Source organism: Aulonocara stuartgranti, assembly GCF_965226115.1.
Source record: "Aulonocara stuartgranti genome assembly, chromosome: 12".
NCBI lineage: Eukaryota > Metazoa > Chordata > Actinopteri > Cichliformes > Cichlidae > Aulonocara > Aulonocara stuartgranti.
In genome coordinates this window covers 3844187-3859229 of record NC_138948.1, presented here as the reverse complement: position 1 = coordinate 3859229, position 15043 = coordinate 3844187, and the positions used below count along the sequence as shown (strand labels likewise).

General features: G+C 40.0%; 1 protein-coding gene across 1 annotated transcript in view; it reads right to left on the bottom strand.

Moving 5' to 3' along the window:
- The window catches only part of rasgef1ba (RasGEF domain family, member 1Ba), a 124351-nt gene that overhangs the window by 96943 nt on the left and 12365 nt on the right, over nucleotides 1-15043 (bottom strand). The window contains exon 2 of the mRNA XM_082556069.1: nucleotides 5154-5201. Coding sequence (XP_082412195.1) covers nucleotides 5154-5201 — 48 coding nt within the window. The remainder of the gene's footprint in view (nucleotides 1-5153; nucleotides 5202-15043) is intronic.

Below are 15043 nucleotides of genomic sequence, written 5' to 3'. Positions count from 1 at the left end.
ACCAATTGAATTGATTCATGTTATGTTGTTCAGCCTTTAACAACTTAAATCAGACCGAGGATCAGTTCTTTCAGCTGAAACCTAATTGCAACAAAAAATATTTAGTCTATGATATAAAATGAAACCAAAGATGAATAGACAGTGTTTAAAGTTGAGAGTAATCTTGTAAGCTTTATTGCAGTGATGGCATGCACGCTGTGGGCATGAGAGGAAGCTAAAGTAAAATAAGACCTCTATAGGAAGTAGATTTTTTCAGCTACGAAGGAAAGCAGGTCAGTCCTTTGGAGTTACTCCCCAATTCAGACTTCCAGGAAACAAAAAACACTGAAAAAGTAAACCTAACATAAAAGTAGCCAAATAATGGTTTAATAATTTAAATAACCTGCAATGTGAAAGACAATGCATCTCGGAGTAGAACACATTCTACTCAGTATAGACAGTACTTTGCTAATTAGCAAAATTAGGTTAGCCAGCTTGCTGCTACATATATCTAAGATAATTTTTCAATCATCAGCCAAAAAGGAAAGTCGACTTACATGAAGGGACCTTTGTTTGGTTTGGGGGAGATTAAAACCATATCCAATTTATGTTTTTTCATACCCAACTCTATGCTAGCTTCCCTTCCAATCTGCAGTAGCTGGAAGCTAAAGATGGGATAAGGCCAGAGTATCACCTTTTTAAAGCCCCGAGCAGCTCTAGAATGAGTTTCTTTATGCTGATGACACCAAAGTAATCTTGGGTGTGTTTTCCAAAGATGAACGTATAGTGAAGGAACAGCAAGGCTCATGATATAAAGCAACATAGCGAAAGCAGCATTACAGGGTCCAAATGGAACTGGGTCCCTCGCGTTTATTGATACCGTTAGAAATGGCAGGATGAATTCTTTAGCTTAAAGAGCTATAGGCCTATTTCGAGCACTCAGTCACATAGTTAAAAAAAAGGCACTTCACAGCGCAGAGACTATAAAATGCATGCAAAAAGATTGCTAATCTTTTTATGTTTTTTTAACTGTAAAGTCATTAAATGACAGATTTAAATGACCAGGGAATTGTGTTGGCCCCCCTATTCCTGCAAAGCAGCCCTGACCCATCGAGGCACTAGACCCCTGTAGGTGTGCTGTGGTATCTGCACCAACATGTTAGCAACAGATACTTAAAGTTCTGTAAGCTGCAAAGCGCGGCCTCCACGGATCAGACTTGTTTGTCCAGCACATCCCACAGATGCTTAATTAGATTGAAATCTGGGGGATTTGGAGACCAAGTCAACAACTCAAAGTCATTGTGCTTCTCAAACTCTTCCTTAATCTGCATTATCCTTCTGAAAGATGCCACAGCCATCACAGAGTACCATGAAAAAGTGTACATGATCATGTCAAAGTAACATACAAGGTTTCCCAGCACAACATTGCATCACATTGCTTCTGCCAGCTTGCCTTCTTCCCTTAGTGCAAAAATACACCACTATACAGATGCTTAAATTATTTCTGCATATTTTCCACAACACTACTCAAACGTGATGATTTTTGAAAAAAGTATAAAGTTTGTATAAAGTTTGCACTCTTGTGCTTCAAACACTGCAAATGTAGCTGATACTCTTTACACGTGATTCTGACTGATAAACACTGCAGGCTGTACTGGGACTTGTCTTGTGATGTGAACCCAGTAAACTGGTGTGAAATGGTCATTTCCCATGAAATACTTTCTCTCTCCCTGCTGCCTTAAATTCTGTGGGTTCATAAAAGTTTGTCCTTTTTCCATTTGTTTGTGTTTACTACTAAGCATAAGATAAGATAACCTTTATTAGTCCCACACGTGGGAAATTTGTTGTGAAGCATGTGAAGTCATTGGTCTGCAGAGTGTAACAGTAGCAGTTCTGTACCCACTGCCCCAAGTCTTTAACCCGATCTGTACTGAAAACTGGTTCTAAACGTTGTGTAAGAGCTGAAATGTCACACCTCCTCCCCATTTCCCCTCCAAAGCGTACCAAAGTGTCACAGCAGGTCTGAGCTTGTTAATATCTGCAAGTCATGTTTAAGTTCATAAACTCCTAAATGAAACGATTTCCTGTGGGCTACTAACAACACCTTTAATTACTTTTATGGGGGGGTTTCGTTTTCACTTTCATTTGTTGTGCATATTACTTTACCAGTGTTGGATCCACTTGGATCCAAGTAATGTGAATTTGATTATCAAACTGTGAGTATAACACTGAGCAGATGAATGTGCCAGAGCAGACTCATCCACAGATACTTCACAATGCACCACCTACACGTGTTCCCTTCAGGTGGATTTCAAAGAACTACAACTTGAATAACTACTTGTGGCTTCTGATGCCTGCGTCCAAGTCCATAAAATCACTGCTTAAACCTTAAACCTAAGGCCTGCAGTAAAACATTCCTTACATATATATTCATATGCCAATTCACTTCAATTTCACGCATACAGTATAACGTCAAAACTTTGCCTTCTTTGATCTGCACTTCCTTTTTTATTTGACAGGTGGTATGAAAGCCTAGCTTAAAACTATTTCTTGCAAGATCTAGAAATATATTCGTGTTCATGTACAAGAAACTTTCCACAATTTCACAACATGTTCCTTCACATTTCTGTGAAACACTGCACTGCACTTTTGTGCCACGGACCGGTTTAATGTCAGACATATTTTCACAGACCGGCCTTTATTAGTCCTTTATTTATCCAGGTAAAAATCTCATTTCCAAGAGAGACCTGGCATCATGGCAACAAAAGCCACATACCACATAAGTATATAACATTTAAAACAAATACAACATCCCATACCAACATGTGTAAAATATACAATAACAGATCAAATTAAGAGTACATTAAAAACAATCACACTGAGTAAAAGAGTTGTTCTCTCGTTCCTTTAAGACAGACTTAAACTCTCCCAAGGTAACCAATTCTGATCATTTCAGTTCCTTCTGCAGATTATTCCAGGAAGCAGGGGCAGCGTATTTAAAAGCCTTTTTCCCCAATTCTGTTCTGATTTTTGGGACAATCAATTGTATGATATTGTGAGAACAAAGGCTGTATTGGTTGTGGTTTTTACACATATAAACACATAAATAAGATGGAACCAGCCCAAGCAGAGATTTATAGATAAAGATCAACCAATGGGAGAGTCTGCAAAAGGTGTCGCGGATAAATACAACCAAAGAAAATGATACGACCAAGACAAAAAGGGTGGTATTTTGTAAATATCATAATTAATGTGAATTCACTGTGTAACTTAATTAGCAGCGTCCTCCTGAAATGCGCCAACAACACTGAGAGTAACATCCTCCTCTCTGTCCCTTAATGCTCTCTGGTCGCTATGGTAACGCGTAAGTATTTCTTTCAAAATAAGACACATGACCACAACACGGGAAAACACCCAGGGAAACAGAGTTAACTATAAAAACCCTGAAAACCATAAGTTTCACACCCGAGCCTCAACTCTCGCAGCCCGGTACCAAACGACTCACTGACCGGTACCGGTTAGGGACCTCTGCTTTAGGTGGACTTTAAGCGTTTTATCTAGTTTACACTCTCTGTCAATTTAGAAATACCAACAAGCCTACCATGCATGTGCTTGAATATTTCACAGTACTCTGGTGGAAACTCATGCTGGAACATGATAAATGTGCAAGCTCTGCACACATGTATATGTAGTGGTGCATTATACCCTTTTTTATTTGCTAAGCTTGAGCTTTTTGGCATACAGACATGACAGTGCAGTAGTCTTCTATTTTTACTTATTTTGGAGAAGAAAAAAAAGAGGTAATTTTTACTAAAAATCTGAGAAAACTTAAAAACCCAAACCAATGTGCATTATGAACGGCAACTTTCTTAACAGGGATTTAATTATTCCATGTGGATGTTCTGCTCATGCAAGTATGACTTCTGTCAAAATTGTTATTAAAGTATGATTAACCACTTTTTCTGCAAATGGCGTGACAATCTTAAGCAGTGGATGTAGGTTGTCACTGGGCTGTCATCTGCGCGTGTACTCACAATCATTCTTGGACGTAAAAAAGCCACCATAAAAGAATAATATGTCACAGCCACTCCAGAGACTTTTCAGTTTCTGGCCGAATAAAAATAAATCAGAGTGCTGACTTCATACTTCTCAAATGATCGATGCACAATGTCTTTCTTCTGCTTTGATCCTGGATGAGGTAACTGCAAGTGAAACCAACAAAGCCCTGAATGCCCAGTCACCTCACGGGGGCACACGGTGAAACACAAACCACCAGATTACAGACTCATTCAGGTTTGTTTCATACTCACTAGACTGACAAAGGGAATTAGGAGAGAGTGCGAGATGAAAGATGTGTTTGGCGGCATTCTCAGACAGCTTGTGATTAACTGGGAAGCACACGAAGAAGAATGAAGGAGAGAATTAGGCCATTAATGTGCTCAAGTGGCTAGATTGTTATTTACATGCTGTACGAATCACATGACTAATTTGTCTTGTTAAACAGTACACGCTGATTTGTACAGATGTAACAGAAATGAAAAAGACTCATTTGTGCTAATTAAAGGTTTCTGAATTTAACGTTGATAGAAGAGATAAAGAGAGGATGATATGGAGAATAATAAGATGGAAAAAGGAGGGGTGGGCTGCAGTCAAACAGAGAAGAAAGATCAAAGCAGAGGCCATCGGTGTTCACTCCCGCAAAGACACACTATGCATGTGTGTAAGTGTGTGTTACACCATCTTCAAAGATATCTGGCAGTTAACAGAGTCTCCATTAACCACAGAAGTCATCAAAGAACTTTTAAATATCAAGAGCAAACTTTGGGTTTCATCTGGAGCACTTCCCCACAGAGCTGCAGTCCAAATAAATTACACTTTGTGATGTTAACATTTTTTGGGAAATTTTCATAATGCTTTTGATAGAACAGATATGATTGTAGTAAAATACAACACTGCTCCATGTAAATCTGTACGTGCTCGGATGGTTTTTATCATGTGATGTTTACAGCAAAGTTATCAGCACGTGTTGTTTTGTGTTGGCTGAGCCAACTCGGTGGCATGTTTTGTACAGTCAGCTCTGTGTGTGTGTGCACTCCCTATTCCCACAGCATGAGGAACATGGAGAAACAAACCACAAACAATAAGTGATTTAAGCGTTTCATGTGTTTACCTACCCGCTGTTTGGAGGAAGGCCTCATTCCAAGATGGGGCTGGCTTCGACACTGCAGGGAGGGGATGAGACAAAAATATGATGATGAATCTCAAGAAAGGATCAAACAAAATATTGTTTTATATCACTAAACCACAGCATGTTCTTCTATTTAGTTTGCTATATGCAGACTTTAACAAAGCTAAAATGGTTTAACAATAAAATTAAAAAGTAAATTGTGTTTCTGCGGACAGTATTTGCCTTTTTTGATTTAAAATACCTGAAAGCCTTTTCAATATTTTACACAGAAGCAAAGGACAACACAAAACAGATCCACATTCATGACACCAGGCATGTCCAAAGTCTGGCCCAGGGGCCAATCATGGCCCTAGGTCATATTTTTTATGGCCCTTTGCACTTATATTAATAAATAAAGTATTATTTATACCGCAAACAGAATTAATACATGTAATTTCTCTGTTCACTTCATGTTTCAGCACCATGAGAACCCATTGGGTTTTATGCACCCACACAATACACAGCCATGAATGCTGATGAATGATCTCCTTTCAGTTTCAAAAATACATGAAGGTGATTCCCAAAGTCGGACTTGCGCTGGCCCAAACACAAACCAGTGTCCTCTTCAGTCATGCTTCTGTGATTGCTGCAGATGCACTAAGCTACTATTAACCAAACAGCAAGCTGGGCAGCAGTAATAACTTGGAATGACGCAATGTGGAAATTAAAGTTTTTCATTGCTATGACTTTAATGTACATCAGCCCAACTAAGCTAAGAAGGCCCATCCATAATGCCAACATTGAAGTTGTAGGAGTAAATTTCCAAAACCACATGAAAAGAACTGGTTTGCTATGAGACTGAGGCCCTGCCCACACGTGCATAAAAACAAGTTTTTATCTCGTCTTGGCATCCAGAGTTAAACACAACACAGGTTCCATAAATATTGTGCATCATTTAACACACCGAACACCAATATTAGAAACAGTGAGATAATAAGGGATGTTAAAAAAAAAAAAAAAAAAAGCAAAAACATCCTGCATATTTACAAGAATTTAAGCTTTTATCCAGTAATGGCTGACTTTGTATTTAAAGCAAGTAATCTGGATGGTTTACACCTTGAAAGGTGTAAAAGAAGTTTGCAAAATCAGCCAACTTCACATTTGGCATCAATGTTTCAATTTCAGATTTTTGTTGCATATCACAATTCTTACTTATCAGTGATGTGCATTCATTTAATAAAAACAAACTTCTCCCACTGATATTCGATACACTTTGAAACACTGTTTCTGCATGTATGGTATTCATACTGTTGCCCTTCAGGCGCTGGCATCAGCTTTCACTCATTCTAGTGACCACTAGCAGAGTGCCAGTAATATTACAGTTAGACTCGTGATCCCGACAAGAAAGCTTAAAAAGCGAACAAAGCTTTAAAAAAAAGACTCGAGAAGGCAACTGGGTTTATTCCCTCCCGGCTGTCGGCTAAATGCTGCAAGTGCAAAATGTAAATGAGTGCATTTAAACTGCAGGCATTAAGACAAATGTAGCCATTAGTGGTATTTAAAAGTGAACATAGAGTTTCTCACAGAGGGGACGACAGAACAAGGAATCCTAATGAGTGTTTAAAAGGCTCGACATGAAGCTCCCAAAGGAGTTATTTACAAAGGAAAAAAACTCAGGAGCACGATAATGAATTCCCACATGCAGAGAAACACACACACACACGCACGCCCCTCAAACACACACAAGCGCACACATACACGCACTGTGAACACTGACAGACATTATTTGATCTAGAGATTGAGATTTTTTTATGTGAAACACACACAGTCAGACTTCCATAAACACCACTACCCACATGCACACAGAAAGCCTTTTCTCTGCTGCAGCAAAGATATTGTTTGATATAGAGTCTCGCTTTTCCTTAAATACACAAAACCAACCTCTCACAATCAAACCTCAGATGATTTGATGTAAGAACTTATTGTTTCATACCCAGAGCCACAAAAAGCCCACGCTCACACAGGCACATCGTTTGATCCAGAAAGACTGAAACCAGGAAGCAGCAGTAAACCTTCCAGAGAAGGAGCTGGCTTTTGTTTTACAAGCTACACCGTCTGGAGATTGTGGGGACATTTGAGAGAGAAGGTGTGAGAGCGTGGTTAGAGAGGCGATTGGTGAGTGAGAAGGGTAAAGGTGGCTAAACGATACCCCTGCAGATATCCCCCTGAGACCCAGCCTACTCATTTATGTCCTCTGTTGTGGACACACAAATCACAAAAAAGTTAAACTGAGACATACATAAACTATGTTTTCTTCCTAAATCTAACCAAGTAGTTAAACTGAAAATACAACAAACGAGTCTAAAAATAATAATCCCATGTGAAAAATCAACTGTATTCTGATTCTGCTTCTTGAGGCAGACTTAGTCTAATGAACAGAAAAAAACTGAGCTCTACATTTAGTCATTATACAAATATGAGACAGTCAGACAAAGAAAATCCGATTATTCCGAGGCTGAAACAAATGAAACGGGGTTTATTCTTGGTTTCCAATACCTGACACTTTTCCCTTTTTGTTTTACTCCTGCAGATGATTGCCGTGACCTTTAGAGAAATATTACGCTGCATAGAAGAGAGAGACGCGGCACCTATGATTGAATGTCTTTTTGATGAAAGCAGAGAGACGAGGTGAAGAGGCGGGACGGAGAGGAAAATGAAAACAGAAGGACAAGACGGGGAAAATCGCCTTGCGTTCTCTCCGTCTGATCACAAGCACAGTGCGACGTTCTGGTTCTGACATTTTAGCTTGAGATGTCTCATCCATCTTCTGAGGTTTTTGCTGGATTGCCAACTGTCAACTATCAGCTGGAGTGAGATCAGGTGGCGAGTGTGGGGGGGTTGCAGTTTTGTGGGCTTTATGGGTAGTCCGTCTATCACGTGTGTCTTGTAGACTTGGAGAAGACTCACGACCAGCTTCCAGCTGCGGGGTGTATTATGGGAGCATGGGGCTCCAGGCCTGCTGCTAGACCATCACCTTGTATAACCACAGTGAGAGCTGTGTCCATGTGCTTGGCATGAAGGCATAGTCAGGGTGAGGAGGGCATCTGTCAGCTGAAACCAACAACACTACTGCTTGAGAAAGAAAGATAAAAAAAAACAAAAACAAAACAAACAAAAAAAACGCTTCACTGTCAAATTAGCTAAGTCTGATGTCAAGGTAACAGCGGTCTGCGCTCTAGAGCTGCAATGCTTTGGTCACATTACACCATATTTTGCATATTAATCTATACGCCCCTCGGCTTCCTTGTTTTGTGACCTCAGTAAACACTGATGGCTTTATGGGCTCAAATCGATCGTTTCAAGTCAAACCAAATACAGTAACCATCTTGTAAATTATGCTGTTTTTTCTTATGTTCCCCAGCCCACATAAAACACCTGGGCTCTTTACTATGATTGCATTCCAGCCTATCAACTCGCTGCGTTAACCCACAGCTTCCCCTGCACGTTTACATGAAAGAGGTGGCAGCAGCCACCCAATCACAGTTATTGCTAAATGCAGTGGTAAGAATGTGGCTGATTTTTTGAAGGAAGATGAAACTATGGGAAAAATATGAGGAGGTTAAACACATAATGCAGACTGAAAGCAACCCAGCAGCAGCAGATGACGCAGCCGTATGAGTGCATGTGAGAGGAAAAGCACTGTAAATTTAATGTGCAGTTTAAGTGCTCTGATCAGTAAGACTGAAAAAGAACCACTGTACTAATGAAGTACAGCCTATCTGAGAGAGGGGAGGAAGGAAAGCCGACTGTGTAAGTGAACAGATTCATGGATATCACAACTCCATCATTAAGACACTAATGGGTTATAAACAAGTATTTAATTAAATTAATGTTTACAGACCATTTTAGTTTTTATGTTCCCAGCTGCAGACTCAGTGGTGTTGAACAGTCTGAGAGTATAGAATAAATTCAAAATCAGAATTCAACAGTATGCTTAATTTAAGTTTGATATAAAGTCCAGCTGTGCACAGATGTCTGAGCAATCTTCCAGGAATAGTGACACTATTTTCTGGAGAGCTGATTGGTCACTAGAAGGTGATTTCATACCTGTTGATCTCTAATCTGAAATTCTGCTTCATAGTACAGGCCTCTTTGCTACATTCTGCTTCTTTCATGAGTTCCTTGCACCAATTTTCAAGGCATTTTCTTGCCGCTTGTGTAACAGTATCTTACATACACACCTCGGAGTTATCCAGAGCCAAAAAAGCTTAACTGCTGAGTAGAAAGACAGTTTATCGAAGCTTGTACTATTGGGCTTGTGCTCATTAGAGCAAATAAACCTCAAACACTCACACACTCTTGCATGTTCATGGTTTTAGTGTCATATCTGTTTGCAGATTTTGACTATCCATCCATTCGCTTCCGCTTATCCTTTTCAGGGTCGCGGGGGGCGCTGGAGCCTATCCCAGCTGTCATAGGGCGAGAGGCGGGGTACACCCTGGACAGGTCGCCAGTCTGTCGCAGGGCCAACACACAGGGACAGACAACCATTCGCACTCACATTCACTCGCACATTCACACAATGGCAATTTGGATTATCCAATTAACCTATCCCCTCAAGCTGCATGTCTTTGGACGGTGGGAGGAAGCCGGAGTACCCGGAGGGAACCCACGCAAACACGGGGAGAACATGCAAACTCCACACAGAAAGACCCCGGCCTGATGGTGGAATTGAACTCAGGACCTTCTTGCTGTGCGGCAACAGTGCTAACCACCGTGCCACCGTGCTGCCCAGATTTTGACTAGTCACAAAAAAAAAATTTTTCCCCACAACACTCCTCTCAGCCTTGAATCTCACTTTGCACAGCATTTAAATTTTCTCACTGCGTGCACGGAGGCTTGAGGTTATATTAAGATGCACATATTGCTATTGTGCCCATCTAGAGATGTATAAGTGCATATGTATGCAGTAGCTGTTTTGGTAAATGGTTCTGTGTGCGAGACTGCCGATGAGGCCTTGTATGAGACGCTGTTGTGTGCATATGAATGGCAGGGGGTATCCTCTTCCTGAATGCAGAGTGCATCCAGAGTATCTCATTGCTATTCATGTGAATGATTCTCCTGGAATCAAACAGCAGCCAAAAGCATATTTGCACAGAGTTAAGATGCATGCTACACTGGCAGAGGAATCTACCAAAGAGTTTCCTCCAAAATGAATTTTGCTTCACCTCATCAAGTTGCCTCATGTTTACAATGCAGCTGTTAAAGAAAGAAAAGTGTAGCGCTCGTCGCAGTTTTTAGGGAATAATTTCTGCATATGGGATTTCATTTGTCATCCACCAACTTTTCTCTTTGAAAGTTCAGCTACTGAACTGATTAAGAACATCAAAGCTAACTCAAACCTTCACCGAGCCCATCAAGTTTCTGCTACTGCAGTTTGATTCATGGGACGTGCTGCAAATGTACAACTGAACTCAGCTTTTACAGCAATTTTGGTGGTGTTGGAACCCATCTTGGCTCATGCAGGGTGGGAGACAGGGTAATCTCTGGACAGCTTGCCAGTCCACATCAAGGTTCAGCCCAGTATCGTTTCAATTAATTCTCAGCAGAGTAGGAAACATGAAACTGAAATGAATCTGATTACATGAATATCAATCTGAAAATGTGCCTTTGAGAAGCTTCGCAGACATGTAGCGTGTGTTTAGCTGTGTATAAAATGTTGCATCAAACCACTGACAGAATATTCATGCAGGTATTCTGTTGTAAAATTGCTGATTGCCACTAATCTTTGTTGTCAGAGAAACAGGGATGAGGGAGTCTTGTTAACATTACACCTCAGCTGTGGTTTCCCTACCCCAGGCTTTCTCATTTCTAGGACATAAACAATAAATATAACCTTTTCTACAGTTAACCTATTAGCTGTTAATGCCCAGGTCCAATCAAATGAACCGTAACCCTAAAGAAAGGTCTACTGAATCTACTGAAGTTAAATGAATATTTTTACATAGCGGGAAGTGTGAAGGTATCATACTTCATTTGTATTTACTAAAACCAAGCTTGAAAGGGCAGCATTGCAGAGGTCTGGAAAGACAAGAGAATATCACACAATGAGGATCTCAAGATCAAACCCCTTCCAGGTGAACTGAAATCACAGACTGCAGGACCACTGAGCAAGGCACTTTGCCCCCATCAGCCCAGCGACCAGCAGCAGTGACAGACTGCTTATAGAATGAGTGGCAGCTGGTGACGCCCAAAACTGCCGTGTGAAACTCCTCGTCTCTCCATTCCCTGACTCAGTATTTCCTCCCCTCTGCCCTTCCCTTCCTTTCCTCGTCTCCTTATTGTCTCTCCTCTCGTGTCCACGCTGATGTAAGCAGCCTGTTTTTGTGCAGGTTCCCCCACCCGATCTGACAAAGGCCTAGATTTCTGACCGACTGATCAAAAAGAGATTTGCCCTGAGCCAGATAACATAATCCCAACCAATGAACACTCTCTCTTTTATATTGTGTAGCTGTTACAGCTGTGTAGCTTCACATCCTTAGTTTATTCTACAATATTACCAAACAAAGTGAATAAATGGCCAGTTGTCCATGTGATAGTGTGAATCTGCATCATTTCATCTTCTCCCAACCATCAGCAGGCTCATTAATTCCTTTCTCTACCGTAAAATATGTATTCTGTACCATCCGAGTTTAAACACAGACCATGTTTTCAGTTGTAATTTGCCTTCTGCTGATGCTGCACCCCACTCATTATTTAATGAGTACAATAATCCACTCTGTTCTCATATGAATGTGTTCCTTTTCTTTCCCGGATCAATAAACAGGTAATGCAGTCGTGGATTTAATGCTTGTTTTGTCTGCGAGTCACTACCACAGTCCTGCCTTCACTCTTTCTGGACCACACGCTGGCATTAATTAAGCAGCAAGCAGCACTTGGTTATATGTTACACATCGCCCCCTTGTGGTCACACCATCAGTTGGGAAACGCATAGTTGCCTTGCAAAAACATCCACATCTCTTGCAGTATGCAGATTTATCTGCTATTACTGTCCAGTATATAATTATAGTGGGAGTGAGCTGCACAGCTGTGTGTGTTAATGTGTTCAAAAGATTGCGTTCCCTGTCAGTGAAGTCTAAAGCTTCCTCTGCTGAGATTCAGTTGCATGGATTTGTTTAATGTTTAATTCCATGACAGTAATTATTTCTGACAAGTCTTTAAAAGCATGATGTTGGATATGAATCATGTGGTTACTGGAAACTGGAAAGTGATGCTAGAATAACAGCATACGGTGGACATAATGGAAAGTGGGGGGAACAACCCACTCTGTGAACGTTTTAGGAACTCTCACATTGCTATAAAAGATACAGCTCATTTACTTATGTTTTAAAACAAACCAGGAATGTCTCCGATTTTTATATTAATCTGAATGTTCAAGTGACAACTGGCTGGTTAATAGTGCCCACTACAGATTGAAATCACTGTGATTTAAACTCGAGTGTGTCTTATGTGGGATCTTTTGGGGTCGACAACAATTTTGGTAGTTGCTGTTTATTACCCTAGAACAGTGGTTCTCAAACTGTGGTACGCGCACCACTGGTGGTACGTGGGCTCCCTCTAATGGTATGCAGGAAGTCTCCAAAAAAAATTAAGATAAAATAATATAGCGTGTTCTGATTTAGGGATTTCTGAAAAATTAAAACATCCAGCTCTGCTATCACTTCCAACATAAATGAAGACAGGAAACTAAACCGCAGTGATGTTTGTAGGGTTACTGAAGTTGGACTAGCTGGTATATAATAATGTGCTACATGGTTGCTAGCTACACAGCTATGGTTAGCATAATATAAGCACAGTGTAGCTGGAGGATGAATGCTAATATAAACCAAGAGAGGCCGACAGTGATCACTGACTGTTTTTAGGGGCTTGTTCAGATTAAATAGAAGATATAAAGCATTAAAACATGTTAAAAACACAACAGCCTTAATAAACGCAGAGTAGTTTGGACCCAGAAACAGGGTTCATACGTCATCACTTAAAGATTGGATATCCCACCTGCTGTGAATGTTTTAATGCAGTACAGTTGTTATTATCACTCGCCACATCCTGTTTATGACAGTGAAAATAAATAACATTCATATAAGAAATAAAATTGTCTCGTGTAAACTGTATGTGGTGTTAAATAGGCCTATACTACTGTACTTTAATGTCAGTTATAAGGGTGGTACTCTAAGAGACATATTTTATGAGGTGGTGCTCATTGTGAAACGTTTGAGAACCACTGCCCTAGGAGCTCATCTTGAAAACACCACCCCATCATCTGCTCAGCTATGATGCTCCTCTGCTACACGTGCTGCTCTGATGGTCAGACTATGAAACCAGCACTTTGATACTCTGCCTTATTACAACCAAATAAAAGACAGAATGAAACAGACTAAAGAGATTAGACGAAAACAACCTCACATGAAATCAAGAGAGCCTGAGCTCATCAGGAAATGCTGTTCCACATCATTAGCTTTAAGCCTCGACTTTGGAACAGCCACAAGCTTCCTACCTGTTGGTCCAAGCATGCAAACGTCTTCCTACTAGGGTTCAACATTTCTGCTCATTAACTTCAAATCAAAATCAAATCAAATCACTTTTATTGTCACATCACATGTGCAGGCACACTGGCACAGCACATGCGAGTGAAATTCTTGTGTGCGAGCCCCACAAGCAACAGAGATGTGCAAACACAACAACACAAACGAGCAAAATACAAGAATGGCCAACCTGAAACTAATAAATATATGTACAATATATAATAGTGTATGCATTTCTGGATGTGTATACTAAATATTTTCCTACGTGTGTGTGTGTGTGTGTGTGTGTGTGTGTGTGTGTGTGTGTGTGTGTGTGTGTATACACATTTTTACAAATTAAATAGTAAAAAAAAAAAAAATAAAAAAAAAAAAATAATAATAATAATAATAATAATAATAATAATAATAATAATAATAAAATATATAAAATATACAGAGTTGAATATGTGCAAAACAAGTGGCATTTATATACAGTGTGGAGTGCATAATGTTGAAGTTCCAGTAGAACTTAGAGCCAGACTCACATGTGCTTTAAAAGTGACGCGTAAATCATGTGTCCTGCTTTGCCCACCTGCAGACATTAGAAATCTTCACTTTATCTACATGGACACAGATAAATAAATATAAGAAAGGTGTGAAAATCATGTTCAGGTCAATGAAAAAATAATGGGGCAAAATGAACAGAGCAGAAAAAAGAAGAAAAATTAATGTTCATGAACAGAAATTAATGGGTTCAATTTTGTGAGACAGCTTCAGATGGGTACGGTTAGTTGTGCTACACTGATGCTGACTGTGTCGTCGAGCAGTATGCACTGTTACTCACTCCTTTGAGGAATAATAATATTAATACTTTGTTGGGAGGTGATTCAGCTTTTGTCTTTGATAGGCTCCCAAGCCTCATAATTCAAGAGATCCAAGGTAATCCTAAATATAAAAACTTTAAAAAGCCTCCATCACTATGACAACCATTAACATCGGTCTAAAGATACTGGGCAGCCTTTACTCAGCTTTCATTTACTAAAAGCAAATGGAACTGAGTTGATGTTCTGCCATCAGTATTTTCTTTTTAACCATTCCACATTTTAACCCTTTAGTTAAAAAAAGCTTTTACTGTTGGTGGATTTATCTTTACTTCTAGTTTTTAGCCTGAATGATGCTTAAAAACTAAAAGCCTAAAATCAGTCTGCCACCAGTTCCCAGCTCTGGTTGACTAAAACCTTCTTAATGTGTTACAATATCACATTTGTGGAAAAGCCACGCTCATTTGGGTTCAGTCTGAACTTTGCCTCCTTCTGAATGTCACTGTTTATGAAAT